The 17,027-nt window shown below is 37.5% G+C and overlaps 1 protein-coding gene across 1 annotated transcript in view; it reads left to right on the top strand.

The window, feature by feature from the left end:
• DERA (deoxyribose-phosphate aldolase) overlaps positions 1 to 15,747 on the top strand; it is a 154,267-nt gene extending 138,520 nt beyond the window's left edge. The window contains exons 7-9 of the mRNA XM_066355140.1: positions 10,527 to 10,639; positions 14,610 to 14,759; positions 15,076 to 15,747. Of these exons, the coding sequence (XP_066211237.1) occupies positions 10,527 to 10,639; positions 14,610 to 14,759; positions 15,076 to 15,132 (320 nt within the window). The 3' untranslated portion in view covers positions 15,133 to 15,747. The remainder of the gene's footprint in view (positions 1 to 10,526; positions 10,640 to 14,609; positions 14,760 to 15,075) is intronic.
• The last annotated feature ends 1,280 nt before the right edge of the window (positions 15,748 to 17,027 follow it).

Below are 17,027 nucleotides of genomic sequence, written 5' to 3'. Positions count from 1 at the left end.
TTCCAAAATTAATAAAAGGTGCCAAAACACCAATCCAGAAAGTTTAGCACACAAATAGTAGTATATTTTAAAAATTACACCTAGATATATCATATTCAAATTGAAGGAAACCAAGGGCAAATAAAAATCTTGAATAAAAAAACAGAAAGAAAATACCTTACCTATAGAAGAAAACGAAATAATTACTGTGGTCTTCTCATTAGAAACCATGTCAACAAGAAGTGAATAGAGTGAAATACTTAAAATGTTGAGAGAGGGAAAAAACCCCACCAACCTAGAAATATATATTCAGTGAGATTATCTTTTAAAAGTAAAAGAGCTCAGACTTCCAAAAACTGAGAGGTTTATTGCCAAACAGATATGCCCTGTAATAAATGTTAAGAGAAATGTTAGGGAGTAGGAAAATGATATATGTCAGAAACTCTGATCTACATTAAAAAAAAAAAAAAGAATGTCAGAGAAAGAATAAATGAAGAATAAAAATAATTTTTTCTTTTAATTGATCTAAAAGATAACAAATAATAATAACAATGTTTTGGGTGGTTATACCAAATTTATAAATGAAATGAATGACAGTAGTGTTGTAAGGCAGTGGTCTTCAACCTTTTTTGGGCCATGGACCGGTTTAATGTCAGAAAATATTTTCATGGACAGGCCTTTAGGGTGGGACGGATAAATGTATCACATGACCGAGACAAGCATCAAGAATGAGTCTTAGATGGATGTAACAGAGGGAATCTGGTCATTTTTAAAAAATAAAACATCATTCAGACTTAAATGGAAATAATGTAAATTATTTATTCTTTTTCTGCAGACTGGTACCAAATGGCCCACAGACCGGTACCGGCCCATGGCCCGGGGGTGGGGGACCACTGTTATAAGGGACAGGAGGTAAGAATTAGGAATACTTTGTTAAAAGGTACTTGTAGTACCTGTGTGGTAGTATAATGTTATTTGAAGGTAGACTTAAATTTTTAAAAATATATATTGAAAACTCCAGGACAACCAATAAAAAAATATAAATAATACGCCAAAAGTACATAAAATAGGATCATATAAAATGTTCAGTTAAGCCAGAGAAAGCAGAAAAAGAGGTGTAAAATCCAATAAAGAAAAAATACAACAAAAATGTTATAAACATTGTAGATATTAATTCAACTAAATCAATAATAAATGATAATGGTCTGAAATATCAATTAAAAGTGATTGTCAAGAAAGAAGACTACAATAGGTTGTTTATAAGAAATCTACCTTAAATATAAAGATTTAGTAGGTTCAAAGTAAAGGGATGGAAAAACATACTATGGTAACAATAATCAAAGTAAAGCAGAAGTAGCTCTTAAATTTAGCAAAGCAGACTTCAGAAAATGTAACATTATCAGAGATAAAATGGGGATTCTGTAATAATAAAGGGTTTATTTCTCCAAGAAGACATAACAATCCTAAACATATATGTCCTAACAACAAAACATCAAAATATGTGAGGCAAAATCTGATGGAACTAAAAAGAGAGACAAATTTATTTTGGATGGAGACTTAAAAATCCTTCTTTCAGCAGTTGATAGCTCAAACAGGCAGAATATTAATAAGGATATAGTTAACCTGTATAGTATTGTCAATACTATAATACTATTAATACCTGTATAGTATTGTCAATCACCATGATCAAATTGACTTTTGTAGAAATTTCATGCAGTAACAGCAGAATACATATGCTTAAGTTCACATGGAACATTCATTAAAATTAGACACATTTTGGCATCCAAAACACACCTTAAGAAACTTAAAAGAATATAAGTCATACAAAGTATGTTTTCAGACCACAGAACTAAAGTAGAAATCGGTAACAATCAATAATCAATAGTTAAAAATCCAAAAATAGTTGGAAATTAAACAGTGTACTCCTAAATAACACATGGTTTAAAGAATTCCCAAGGAAAGTTACTGAAAAATATTTTAAACTAAATGAAAATTAAAATAAACTTACAGAATTTGTAGGATGAGGCAAAAACATTGCCTAGAGGGAAATTTATAACATTAGATGTGTATATTAGAAAAGGAGAATTATCTAAAATTAATCATCTCAGCTTCTACTTTAGGAAGGTAGAGAAAGAAGAACAATTCAAGCCTAAGGTAAGCAGAATAACAACAACAGCAAAAATCAGAGCAGAAATCAATGAAATTGGAAACAAAGCAACGGAGAAATGGAAAAACCCTGAAAGCTGCTTTTTTTTTATTTGTAAAAATCAATAAAATTGATAAACCTCTAGACAGACTAACCAAGAATAAAAGATAAAAGACATAAATTAGCCTGACCTGTGGTGGCGCAGTGTATAAAGTATTGACCTGGATCGCTGAGGTAGCTAGTTCAAAAAAATCCCTGGGCTTGCCTGGTCAAGGCACATATGGGAGTTGACGCTTCCTGCTCTTCCCCCCTTCTCTTTCTCTCTCTTTTGCCTTTTCCCCCCTCTCTGTAAAAATCAATAAATAAAATCTAAAAAATAAAAAAAGACAAATTAACTGTCATAAATGAAAGAGGGGAATCATTTTTATGAACATTAAAATGATAGTAAAGGAATACACACTACTGTATGCCCACAATTTGATAACTTAAATAGATCAGTTCTGTGAAAGATACAATCAACTGAAACTCACATAAGAAAGAAAGGTCTTCTTTGTTCTAAAACCAGTGAAGAAATTATTTTAATTTAATTTATTTTATGAAATATTTTATTATAGAATGTTATAAAATAATCATTATTTATTTAAAAATTGTTAATTAAACACACTCATAACCTTCTAAAAAGGAGATTCAGCTCTAGATGATTTCACTGATGAAGTCTAACATTTTTTCTTTTTTTTTTTATTTTTTTTTTATTTTATTTTTTACAGAGACAGTGAGTCAGAGAAAGGGATAGAGAGGGACAGACAGACAGGAATGGAGAGAGATGAGAAGCATCAATCATTAGTTTTTTGTTGAGCGTTGCAACACCTTAGTTGTTCATTGATTGCTTTCTCATATGTGCCTTGACCGCGGGCCTTCAGCAGACCAAGTAACCCCTTGCTGGGTCCAGTGACCTTGGGTTCAAGTTGGTGGGCTTTTGCTCAAACCAGATGAACCCACGCTCAAGCTGGGGACCTCGGGGTCTCAAACCTGGGTCTTCCGCATCCCAGTCCGACGCTCTATCCACTGCGCCACCACCTGGTCAGGCCATTTTTTCTTTTTTTAAATTGAATTTTTAGGGTAACATTGCATAAAATTATATAAGTTTCAGTTGGCAATTCTATAATACATCATCTGTATATTGTGTTGTGTGTTCACCAGAATTCTACCAAACATTTAAGGAAGAAATAATACCAGTTCTCTAGTCTCTTCCAGAAAATAATAGACTCTGTGAGACCAGCATTACCCTAATACCAAATCTAGATAAGGACATTAAAAGAAAGGAAAACTGTAGATCAGTATCACTCAGGAACACAGATCTTCAACAACATATTAGCAAAATGAGGCCAACAATGTATAAAAATAATTGTATATCACAACCAAGTAGAATTCACTTTAGAGATTCAAGGCTGGTTCAATGTAATATAATCCACTGTATCAATACCCTAAAAAAGAAAACTCATGTGTTCATATCAGTTGATATAGATTAGGCATTTGACAATTTCAACATCAATTCATAATAAAAATTCTCAGCAAACATGGAATAGAGGAGAACATCCTCAGCTTGATAAAGAACGTCTGTAAACAATCTAGCATACTTTTGATGAGAAATGATGCTTTTCCTTGAAGTTCCCCTTAAGAACAGGAAGGATGTTTCTCACAACTCCTGTTCAACATTGTACTGGAAATCCTAGCTGGTGCAATAAGACAAGAAAAGGAAATAAAATGTATACATTTGAGAAATGTGGTAGGCTAATAATGGCTCCCAAACATATGTCCATGTTCTAATTCCCAGAACCTGTTAGTATTGCCTTTTTTTGGAAAAAAGGGGTTTTGCAGATGTGGTTATATTAAGGCTCTTGAGATGAAGTGATCCTTCTGGATTATCCAAGTGGGTCCTAAATACCATCACAAATATTCTTGTAAGAGAGAGGCAGAGGAAGATTAAGTCACACATAGAAGAGAAGGCTGTATGAAAATGGAGGCAGAGATTAGAGCGATGCAGCCGGAGGTGCTGGCAGCCATAGGAAGTTGGAAGAGTCAAGAAGCAGATTTTCCCTAGAGCCTCTGCAGCAAGTGCTGCTCTGCTGGCATTTTGATTTTGTACTCCTTGGCCTCCAGAATTGTGAAAATAAAATTCTGTTGCTTTAAGCTACCAAATGTGTTATAATTTATTATAACACCCATAAGAAATTACTACAGGAAGAAAGGTATAAAACTGTCTTTGTTCATAGATGACATGATTGTCTATGGAGGAAATCCCACCCCTCCCAAACTAATAAACTCCTGCAACTACTGAGTTTACTAAGGTTTCCTGATATAAGGTTAAGATACAAAAGTCTATTGCTTTTCTATTTACCAGCAATAAACTGGAATTTGAAATTTCATAATCTACCACGTACAATAGCAATTCATAAGTGAAAACAAGTATAATCTAACAAAAATATGTACAAGATCTATATGCACATCTATTTGGTTGGCTACGATCCGAAAATTGACAATACAAATTGCTGGTGAGAACGTAGAGTAACAGGAACACTCATTCATTGCTGTTGGGAGTGCAGAATGTTACAACTGCTTTGGGAGACAGTATAGCAGTTTCTGTCAAACTAAATATGGTTTTTCCATACAGTCTGGCAATTGTCCTCTCAACATTTTTCCAACTGATTTGAAAACTTTGTCCACACAAAAAACTGCATGTGAATGTTTATAGCAGCTTTATGATAGTTGCCCCAAACTAGAAGCAACCAATTATTCTTTTTCTTTTTATTCTTTAATAGGTGAATGGATAAACAAACAGTGGTACATCTATATACTGGAATAATATTAAGTAATAAAAAGAAATGAACTAAGAAATATTGAAATGACATGAGTGAACCTTAAATGCATATTGCCAGTGAAAGAAGCAAGTCTGAAAGGCTGTTTGAGTCCCATTATATGACACTCTGAAGAAAACAAAACTATTGAGATAGTAAAAAGATCTGTGGTTGCCTATGGGAAGGGGAGATGAAAATGTGAAGTACAGGAGAATTTTCTAGAGTGGTTAAAATATTCCACATGATACTGTAATGATGGATACACGAAACATTATTCATTTGTTAAAAGAAGTTTTGGCCCTGACCAGCTGGCTCGGTGGATAGAGAGGCATCCTGGTGTGCAGATGTCTCAGGTCCGATCTCCAGTCAGGGCACATACGACAGGCGGTCAGTGAGTGTACAGCCAAGTGGAACAAATAAGTGGAACGAGTTGATGCCTTTCCCTCTCTCCCTCTTCCCACTTCTTATTTCCCCCTCCTCCTATCTGTCTGGCTCTCTCAAATCAATGGAAAACAAACAAACATACAACTTGAAGTTTCCCTTGAGAGTGAACCTTAATGTATATACACGAAAACAAACGAACAAACAAAAAACATTAAGAAGGTCGCGGGATTCCAGGATAGAATGCAGACTGTGAAACAACCTCACTGAATTCAGGAGCTGGGGGAAAATACTGCTGACCTAAGTGACTTCATAAATGAGTATAGTCTATAAAGCTAAAGGCAAGTTAACTGCACATTAGCACTGCACTGGAGCTGATAAAGTTGTTTCCATTGATGGTATGGTTAACAATTCTGATAGCACTGTACGTGGTTACTGGGTGTGAAAAATCAAATAAATGAATGGCAGATGGCAGGTGCCAGGTTTCTCACTGTTGGAGTGGAAGTTTACAAATACTCAGGTGAGAGGGCTAGAATGGTCCATGTGGTAAGGAGTCAAGAATTAGAGACATCAGCATAACTCGTGTTTAGTTGAGTAGAGATGTAGATATGGAATTATTGATAGATATGTGCATATAAATGGGTTAGTATACATGCATTTTTTTTTTTTGCTGAGTCAGCTGAGAGGGCCTAAAATCAAGATTCAGAATAACAATGAGTACACCTAGCACCAAGATCTTGGTTTCCAATACCATTCTCTAATAAAAGAAACCAGGACTTTTTGGAGAAGTAGCTTATTCCCGGACAGGGGCAGAAAACATACAAGGTGGCCTAGAACGTTTGTTAACAGAAAATGCTTGAGAAACAAAAAGTCTACATGGTGGGGATGTGCAAAAGAATGCAGGAAGCAACATAAAGAGCTCTCAACGGCTGAAGTTAAACCACTTGAGCAACAGAATAAAGTAAATTTGGATTATAAACCCAAGTATAAAACAAATACCTTTTGAGTCTATACTAATATAAATAAATGATTCTAAGTGAATGATGAATTAATGAAGAAACCAATCTCTCATACAAACAGTCTGAATAGTTTATGTAATGATTCTCCTGTAAAGGAGGTGGATTATAACTCTCTATTTCTTAAGTGTTAGATACACATAAGGACTTCTTTCCAAAGAGTACAATACTGGAAATAGGAAGAGGGGCACACTTTACAGTGGAGAAACCTGGCAAATACTGCCTCTACCAAGTGGTCAAGGTCAGTATCAGCCAGTGGTAAGTCAAGTTGACAGTATATACCTTTGATGTGATGTTGTGGAAATGGCACATTAGCTCTATAACATTCCTCCCCAGGAACCCATAACCCCAGTATAATTATGTGAAAAGCATCAGACAAATCCCAAATGAGGAAAATTTTACAAAATACCCAACCAGTACGCCTCAAAACTGTTAAAGTCATCAAAATAAGAAAAGTTAAGAAAATGTCACATCTATCTAATAAATATATTTTGTGACAGAAACGGAGGGGGGGCAGATAGGAACAGACAAAGAGGAAGGGAGAGAGATGAGAAGCACCAATTCTTTGTTGCGCATCTTCGTTGTTCATTGATTGCTTTCTCATATGTGCCTTGACCAGGGGCTACAGCAGACTGAGTGACCCCTTGCTCAAGCCAATGACCTTGGGCTTAAGCTGGTGAGCCTTGCTCAAACCAAATGAGCCCGTGCTCAAGCTGGCAACCTCGGGGTTTTGAACGTGGGTCCTCTGCGTCCCAGTGTATTGCTCTATCCACTGCTCCACCACCTGGTCAGAAAATGTTACATCTAAAAGGAGCCTATGGAGACATGACAAGTGTATTATATTTAGTATCCTGAATTAGATTGAATTCTGAGTAAAAAATTAAGGAAATCTAAAGTATAGATTTTGGTTAATAATTATAACTATTGACTCAATTGTAAGTAATGTACCATAGTAGTGTAAGTTGTTAATAATAGGAGAAAATGGGTATGAGATATATGGGGAAACTCTCTGTACTATCTTCACAATATTTCTCTACATCTAAATCTGGTCTAAAATTGGCCTGACCTGTGGTGGCATAGTGGATAAAGCGTCGACCTGGAAATGCTGAGGTCGCCAGTTCGAAACCCTGGGCTTGCCTGGTCAAGGCACATATGGGAGTTGATGCTTCCAGCTCCTCCCCCCTTCTTTCTCTGTCTCTCCTCTCTCTGTCTCTCCCTCTTCTCTATAAAATGAATAAATAAATAAATAAATTAAATCTGGTCTAAAATTAAAAGTATATTTAAAAATAAATAAAACAATATTTTCTTCTGAGTCACCTGCCAGTCTTTGATAGTGGACCTAGAAAGAAACCCCAAACTGTCTTCCCTTCCCCATTAATCAGTTAAAGGTGGAAAATAATCTGCTTTTTCTTGGTAGTTTTGGCTGGCCGGCCGTCCATCCATCCATCCATCTAAAATTTATTTATTAAGCTTCTCATATATGTTAAACCCTAGGGACTGGCATAAGAAGGATATAGGACCTGCCCCCAGAAATGCTTACAATACAGTCAACAATGGGGGGCAGACAGACAAATAATGTGTAGGCCACTGTTGCTTCTCCCGGATTATTGTTGCTACCTTGGTAGGTGTTCTACTGGGCTCCTCTCAGGTGTATTAGGAGAGGCTCCTCCTTACCATGCCTCCAGAAACCTCGAACAGAATTTGGCTCTTTTGGTTAACTTTAGAAGGTGTGCTTTTTAAGTGACCATACCTTTTTTTTTTTTTTTTAGTCCAACAAATGTGGTTTCTGTCTTTTATATTAATAATCTTCTCCAAGATGCTTAAAAGAATTCAGGTGATACATAGCACTGTATCTAAAAGTCTTCTAGTGAATCCAAAGACAGTGTCACATATTAGAAAACATGTCTTGGTCTCGTGAATTCTTTTGGGATGTTCCCCTCACCTTCTTAAATCTGTTTGGAGGCTTTGATCTATTCTCTTTGATTGTCTTCTGATGCTGTAGGAGTCAGGTTCTATAGTCATTCATTCACTTATTAATCAACCTGGCGCATGCCCACTTCAGGGCTTTTGCACTTGCTTTTTCCTGGCTTTTGAGGCTCTTTTCACAGATTCCCTTTATTCAGTCTCAGAATGTCACTCATCAGAGATGCTTTTATGAGAACTCTATTTAAATAAATATAGCTACCTCTCCCCAAATCCATCATTCTCTCTCATTACTTTGCTTATTTTATCTCATAGCACTTATCTCCCCCTGGCTTTTGTTATATATTAACTTGTTTATTGTCTTTCTCTTTGGAAATTTTCACAAGGACAGGAACTTTGTCTATTTTGTTTAGTGGTCTATTCCCAGCATCTAGAACACTCTAGACGTAGTAAACACTTAGCGAGTATTTGTTGAATGAATGTGTGTGTGTGCCAAGTATGTCTCTTTCTCCTACATGGGCCTACCTACAGACCCAAAGAATAGAAGGCTTCCAATCGCCTGTTCCTATATGCCAGAATTCCTATGGTATTTCTACAGATTGCAACCCTACTCTCTTCGCTCCATTCATACTTGTATGACACTTGACATTTTTACATAAAATGTCTCTTTTTGGTTTCTTGAATAACACTATGAAGCCAGTAAGAATTTGTGATCTGTTTTACAAATGAGAGAGAATAGGAGATGGGATTTGCAAGGTTCGTTTCAGAGCCAGAGCCAGAGCCAGAGCCAGAATCCAGATCTGCTGACTTCTGGCTCATTGGGTGATTATCCAGGATTGTGTTTCATCTCCACTTGCATGTAGAATGTATGTGGTTTTGAGGGCAAGTGTTTGAATGATTTGTTTTTTTTTATTATTTTTCATGATGCTTTACACACAGTGCACTTACTAAAGGTGTATTGATTTGAACCTTTCGATCCACAGAATAGTCGTGGAAGTATCTTTCCCAATTAAAACTAGAGCGGAGAGTTTTGGCCACTCTTTTCCTTGACTTCCATCGACCCCTTTTTTGATATGTGGAGAGGATCTCAGAGATTTGCCATATCTCTGGATCTACAGATTCAGTGGGCTAGGGCCATAAATTTGCATAGGAATCACCCAGGAGCCCTGTTGAGACATTCAGATTCAGTTGGTCTAGTGTAGGGCTGAGAAACCTGCATTTTTACCAAGCTGCCTGGCGGTGCCCATGCTGCTGGTCTGTGGTTCACACTTGGTGTGTTTTGGGAATAGGTAACCACATGAAAGAATCTCTATTTGGCTATCTCACTCCGTGACCCTAGATAAATTTCTGTAGACACGATAGCATATTGGGTAAGCTATATTGCTTTGGTTAAAATCCTACCTCCTCTGCTTACTATGTGATTTCAAGCAAGTGACTTAACTTTTTGTGCCTCAATTCCCTCTTTAAAAATGGGGATCATTTCAGTACTTAACTTTTACAGTTGTCACGAGGATTGACTGCCTTAATACTCTCAGCGCACCTAGCAGAATGCATGGTACATTGCCCCCAGTGAATCTCAACTGTTCCTATCATCATTCCTTTGTCTCCTCTGGGTTAATCTCTTAAACCACATCAATAGATACAAGATATCTTTGAGAGACAGGAAGTTGTTTAAAATACTTGTAAGTTATGAGATAGCATGGTGTCTTTCATGAAAATCCTAATCTAGTTGGAAGACTGCTTTCATTACCAAACAACCTCAGTAGAGATCAGTTCATGGTGATTCATCTTATGTTGTCATAGCTGGACCGTGTACAGTACTTCCTCTAAACATAAGGAAATGAGGGGAAAAAGGAGTTGGCATTCCAATTTTGTAGTAAAGTGTTATATGATATGTTAAGCACAAGGAATACAATTGTTTTATTCATCTCAGTTATGTATTAAATAAACCAACTTGATTTAAATTGGTGATATGAAAATATAAGGGAAGAACCCCAGGGGTCTGTGAGAATCCATTTGTTGCTTAATTTAATTCATCTTATAATAAGGAGAAGAAAAAGTATAGAAAGAATTATTTTAAAGGGAGAATTTTTTTTTCAACTAATTCATGAAAAATAAGGTGTTCCTCAGGAAAAACAATTTACACAACTCATTTCTTCCACTGACTCAAAAATGTAAAAAGAATGTTTGAAAATTAACATGTGGTGTTTCTTTCTTTTGTTTTAGGATCAGATTTTATTAAGACGTCTACTGGAAAAGAAACGGTCAATGCCACCTTCCCGGTAGCCATAGTAATGCTACGGTCCATTAGAGATTTCTTCTGGAAAACTGGAAACAAGGTATATTATTGCCAGCAAATCTTTCTTCAGAGTAAAGATAATGTTATTTATAAGACTAGTTCCAGCCACGTAACTGTCTTTACATGCAGAAGTGTGAATGAGTTCCCCTTATTAAGATAAATGTTTAATTTACCCTTCATTACAAAAGGACACATTCCTGGAGAAAAATGTGCAGTTAGCAGAAAGTGAGTGTGAGTGTGGGAGCAAGTATGTGTGATCAAGATGTAAACTTACTCTATGTCCTTTTATTAACTGAAGACAATTTTATCACTGACAAGAAATTGCTAAATGGGTTCTTTAACAAACTAATTCTGCGGCAACGCAAAGGCTTTCTGGTCAGGCGTTGGCCAGCAAAAACAGGTTAATGCAGAAATTAAACTTCCTTGAGGAATGGAAAGAATTGCAGAGTAACATTTATTGAATGATAAGCTGTGGTGGTGATATGAAAAGTATGCAATATAATGGGAAATAATCTTTTCCTGTCATTATTGAAGGACACACATAAATTGGTTTTTCTGTTGGGAAACCCCCGGTCCAGAAAAACTTATTACTTTTAATAATATGAGGTGAAGAGAAAATTCTTGAGGAGATGAACTTATTAAACAAAATAATGAAATGCTGTGAAACAGCAGGGAAAAGGTAGCTAGACGTTATATAGCTCTTGAATTAAATATCCATTTTTGCGTTTTATGGCAGTTAGATGTGCTCTTTGGAAGACTGTTAAGCTGAGGAGGGTATATGCTAGCTTTTGTCAGCTTTTCGAAAAATAATACATATTTTTTGAAACATGAAGTTAAAAGGAAAATGCGTATAAGGTGTTTTTTAAAATGAGTTTGGATTTTCCTTTTCATTTCAAGTTGCTTGTTTAGTTGCAAATTATCTCAAAGGATTTTTTTTTTTATATCATTGGAGGGAAAGGTAATTTTTTTTTAAATGAAGCTTTCTCTTCCTCAGAAGACATCTTTTAAAACCAATCTCTTGATTTCTGCTGAATAGAAACCCCCCAGAAGATTTTTAATCTTTTACCATCTGGACGTGATGATGTTATATGTGACTGTAGCTTTAGTTTATTTTGGAATCGGAGACCTTTTTTAGAATGTACTGAGTGTGAGAGGAAATGAACTCCCTCCAGAATTTTCTCCTTCAGAATAACTTCATATCTTAAAAAAGTACAAATAAGTTAAGTAACTGTTGTGAACTACATATGAAAGTTGACCCAGCTTGAACAGCCTCTACTTGGTAGCCTTTGCGCAGTGATCCAAGTTTTAAAAAATTAAGTAAAGCTATAAAAAAAATGAGAGAACTCTATCTTTGCCTGCCCCCACCCCTTTGAGTGAGTGGGCCCACCACCTACTAGCACATACTAGACCAGCCCTTCTTATTCTCAGCCCAAGAACATCCAGATAGATATGAAGCTTTTTACACTTGTCGAAGCCGGGGCCCTCATCTCTGCATTGTTACCAGGGGTAGTCCTCAGTCATCTCCACGTTTCGTAAGCTCCATAGTTGGGACTAAAACTCTCCACTGGGAACTCAATCCTGTTCTAGCGTCAACAAACATTCATGGAGTTGTTAAATGTGTGCCGTGGTAATCTAGGTGACCTGACAGGGATACAGAAACAAACAAGCCCCTTCCCAGGAGATCCTTTCGACAGCCAGCAAAGAATTCCAATAAAAGTCTGAAGTGCTCAGTGGTTCTAGACCAGAGGAGAGAGCGAGGGACATTTTGTTGTCTTTCAACACTTTCTTTTTTTAATTGTGTTGACTCCTCAGCTCATCAACAAAGTTCATCCCAGTTTTATCAGGCTACGAACAGATACCAGTCAAACTGCACTCGTTGTCATCGCGTGTGATTTCACACAGTGAGGCGCTGTGTGGGTATCTCCCACGTCCTTTCATGTTGTTGACAGGTTGCCCGGGCAGCCCATAGACTGTAAAGTTTCTTGATTTAAGGGGCGTTTTAAAATGTGATCAGCCCCCTTCCAGATCGTGATTAGTGTCACTCCTGAGAAGCAGAGGTTTAATATTTCATAACGGATTTCATTGCAGATTTATGTTTTCCATATTCTCTCCCTTAAGAAAAAAGTACAGACTTAGACTAGAAACTGTCATCAGAAGCATTGCCAAACAGACTTGCTGACACAACTGAGTTATATAGGAAAATCTATATGTAGCGCTGCCTAATTGATAGATGTGCTCCTATGATTAACATATATGCTAATATCAGCTAATTGATTTTTTTTTTTTTTTGCCTCTTCTCAATAAATAACCTCATTCCACTTATCTCCCCTCCTCCCTCAACTCCCCTCACTCTTACAGAGTCACTGGGGTCCCAAAGCAATAGGCAGATGTGGTAAGAATCCCTACACAGCTGCTGCTTAGCTGTGTGACGTCATGTGACTGAGGCAGGGGAACCAGTTGGGAGACCTTTACTGATAATCCTTGTGAGAACTGACAAGGGTCTAAACCAGGGGTCTCAAACTCAACTCAGCATGTGGGCCCCAGAGCAAGATCACAGCCTTTCGGTGGGCCGCACTAGGTCTACAAAAGGCAACTGTTATGCAACACTTTTCTCACTGCAGTTGAAAACAAAAAATAATCAGTACAACAAGCACAATCGTACATGTAGTTTACTCAGTGTCACTAAACGACCAGAAACTGTAGTTCGCATCACAACTGCTGTTAACTAAGCTAATATCTAGCTAGGATGCTAGAGAAATGAAAAATACAAGTAGGCCCCTAGGCTTACTTAATTTTATCCAAAATATTTTGAACTTCGTGGATTAGTCTGCGGGCCGCACAAAATTGTTCGGCAGGCCGCATGCGGCCCGCGGGCCGCGAGTTTGAGACCCCTGGTTTAAACTAAAACAGTGAACATGAGAGTAGATGGGAAAGTGAGGGGTGGACATAGAGACACGAAGAAGGTAGGATGGGTTGGACTTGACTGTTGATCGATTGGGTGTGTTAGTGAGGTTCACTGTGAGGTTTCTAGCTTGGCTTGATAACGGGGCCATTCATTTATTATGGTCTTCCTTGTCTAGTGTTCTGTTAGCAGTCACCCCTTGCTGGTGCTGCCTATGGAACCCACAGCTCTGAGTGGTCCAGTGCATGAGCTTTTGTACTTGGGCCATGGGGCGTTTTCATGATTGCTGCCATCTCTAGAGTCTCTAGTCTCCTGGATAGTCAAGTTCCTGAGACAAGTGAATCCAGATAAGCAGGTTTTACTATATATAGATCACATTTATCACTTTCTAATGGACTTGGGGACATAATTTGTAAACATCAGATATTGGCTGAATCATGCTGTTTTATGGTCACCTTCAAAGGCTACTAAAGTGTGAAGAGCCCCTACACTGTCTTTTCTTACCATGCTCATTTAACTGGTCTGGCTGCTTTATATAACTCTGTCTACTTACAACTTAGGGGGAAAAGGTCCCTGCAGTTATGCTGATTAAAACAACGGTCAACTCTCCTTGCTGATTGCTGCCAGTTTGGCTACTGTGACCTCGCTGATTTGCTCCTCTTGTTTTAAATACACAGATATGTGTCTTTTGCACCTCGAGATCAAGGGCTGAAAGGTGTCTATACAGGCTTACTTGTAGAAATGAATGAAGGAGCTTTCGTGATTGATTTTCCTGTTTATTGACACTTCTTTTGTTTATTCCAGGTTCACAGCTGTAGTGTAGATGGTTGAGGTTTATGACTTTCCAATAAGTGCAATGTTAATGAGGGTTATTAACTCTCATTAGTATCTCCTCAGAAGCAGTGACATTCCTCCCATTAATCTTAGAAAAGTCATTTTATAGTATTAATGGATGTGAGTCTGTGATCTAAGTTCTTTTGCAGGGTGAACTAAAATAGACCAAAAAAAAAGAAAGTGAAAGAATCAAGACCTGTATTTGTGCAGTACCATTGTGAAAAGTCATCCAGGAACAATAAACCTTGTTCTCTGTCCCACCTTCCTCTTTTAGGTAGGCTTTAAACCAGCAGGAGGCATCCGCAGTGCGAAGGATTCCCTGGCTTGGCTCTCTCTCATAAAGGAGGAACTAGGAGACGAGTGGCTCAAGCCAGAACTCTTTCGAATAGGTGCCAGCGCTCTGCTTTCGGACATCGAGAGACAGGTGAGTGGTGGACCATTGTCCTTGGGGCAAACTAAAGGGTGTTTGGGAGAAAGAAGTGAAAAGTCACCTCTAGGGCTATGAGAACTAGAGATGAAAACTCATCTGATTTATGCCATCATCCCCAAACCTCTGCCTTCTTTTAAGCAAGCTTGCACCTGAAATAAATACATCGATTGGAGATTTTGCTGAAGTGTGGAATAGTGGGGACTTTATAATGAAATGTTAATTAAAATTATAAATGACTCTATAATGGTATAATTATTAATTGATATGTGTAATGACCTAATAATTATTAACAAAACTGCTTTCCTCGCAGATTTATCATCACGTGACTGGAAGATATGCAGCTTATCATGATCTTCCAATGGCTTGAATCAGCAACGAAGTCTAGGACAGTTTTTGTTTTTTACAACATTTAAAAATTATTTTTCTACATAATTACTAAAATTATTTAATTTAAAAATGAAGGAATAGGTAACTGACTTTTTTCCCTTAAAATTTCCATTGAATTTAAATCAAAGAATGAAAGAAAAATACCAGCTAATCCACACCTGGTACTTTACAGGTATATCTGAAATGATCTTAATTACTTGATCTGCACTGTTTATTTTGTGAAGATTTTCTCTTAAAAACTCTTGAGTAAAATGTTAATGATAGCTTTGACAACAGTAAATTCTAAGGACAAAAATGTTAAACTGCCCAGGAAACGTGTTCTAGCAAAAGGCAGTGCGGTGTCCTTGACCTGCCTCGGAGCTCGCCCGGTGGGAGTCGCTGGCTCGGCTCCAATCTCCTACCGTGAAAACCCACCCTTCCTTTGCCACAGATATGCTCTTTTATTAATTGGCTTGTTAATGAAATTTCTGTCATTATTATATGAAACTATGGATATCACTGATTTTTTAAATAAAAGAATCTCTGTAGTTGTGTATTTTATTAACTTGAAATTGTAACAGTACATACTGAAAAATTAAACCGTGTGACATATAAAGAGGTTTTATCAGTGATTTTCTAAATCCTGAATCTCTCTAGCTGTCTCAGATAAAGCATTCTAGTACATTAGTAATGACTACAACTTGTGTATATATTCTGAAACTTTGAAGATTTTCTGGTATAGTGACTAAGGGTAAAAGAGCAGATACCTACAGAGCAATTAGTAAGTGATAAACTCTTTACATATATCAGATTATTTCATCGTTATTATGTAAGCGCATTGAGGTTTTAAAACCTTACAACAAAATCATCTTTTTATACAGATGAGGGACTGAGGCACAGAGAGCTTGAGTAACTTGCCAAAGGTCAGAGAGCTCAAGATGCAGTCCAGAACCAGGGCCAGGTGGAGCCTGGCTCCTACGTGTGTGCAGTCCCTCCTGTGAGCCCCCGTCCCTCGCGCGCACAGACCCTGAAGCGGGCTCACTGTCAGCTACGCAGATGACAGTCTGCGTGCAGTCTGCTGCTGACTTCCTTTGCCCGCTGAGGTGCTTGCTAGCACCTTTACCACATTAAAGAACCAATTTTTTTAAATGGTAGTTTTTATGGAGTCTTTTCCTTCCGGAATGAATCTCCGGGTACTCATAAAGGAGAAACCCCGGACTGGGAATCAGTTGTGGTTGCATTCCTCATCTGACGAGTTCTGGTCCGGCCTCTTCCTCTTTCAAGCTTTGTGACCTTGGTTTAGTGAGTTCACATCTCTGGCTGGACCTCAGTGTCTTCATCTGAAAAAAGAAAGGATTGAGGAAGGTGATATCAAGCTTCTTTCAGCCCTAAAAGTAGAACACCCCAAAGAAAATTATAACAAATCCATGAAAATATTTTATGGCTGTAAAGAGTAAAATTTATTGTTGCAATCAAAATTAGAATTTGCCTCAGGAGTTAATTAGGCAAGTTCCCCCAAAGCACATCTCTAACTGCAGATGAAATTACTAAAATAAGAAGGGAAAAGTAATCCTGCTATCCTCCAACACCTTAGCAGAAAGCTGACTTTTGACATATGCCTTTGGATGTGGTCCATGGCCCTGAATGCCACATCCACCTCCATAACATGCTGGCCCAGGTGCCCACCAGCACAATGGTCAGTCAGCTTTGGAGAAGAAACTTTGCAGAAAATAATTATACTCTATCACCTTTGAAGCTATTCCAATTTCACAGGGGTTTCTGTTTTCCTCCCATTAAACCTAGCTGGTCATTTGAGTAGATCAAGTGAACAGACATCATTATCTTCAATTCTAATTTATATGAGGCAACCACTTAAATTGACCTCTGCAGACAATT

This window comes from Saccopteryx leptura, chromosome 1 (assembly GCF_036850995.1).
Source record: "Saccopteryx leptura isolate mSacLep1 chromosome 1, mSacLep1_pri_phased_curated, whole genome shotgun sequence".
NCBI classification, from domain to species: domain Eukaryota; kingdom Metazoa; phylum Chordata; class Mammalia; order Chiroptera; family Emballonuridae; genus Saccopteryx; species Saccopteryx leptura.
Note: the sequence above shows the minus strand (reverse complement) of the source record. Positions and strands in the feature narration are given on the sequence as shown.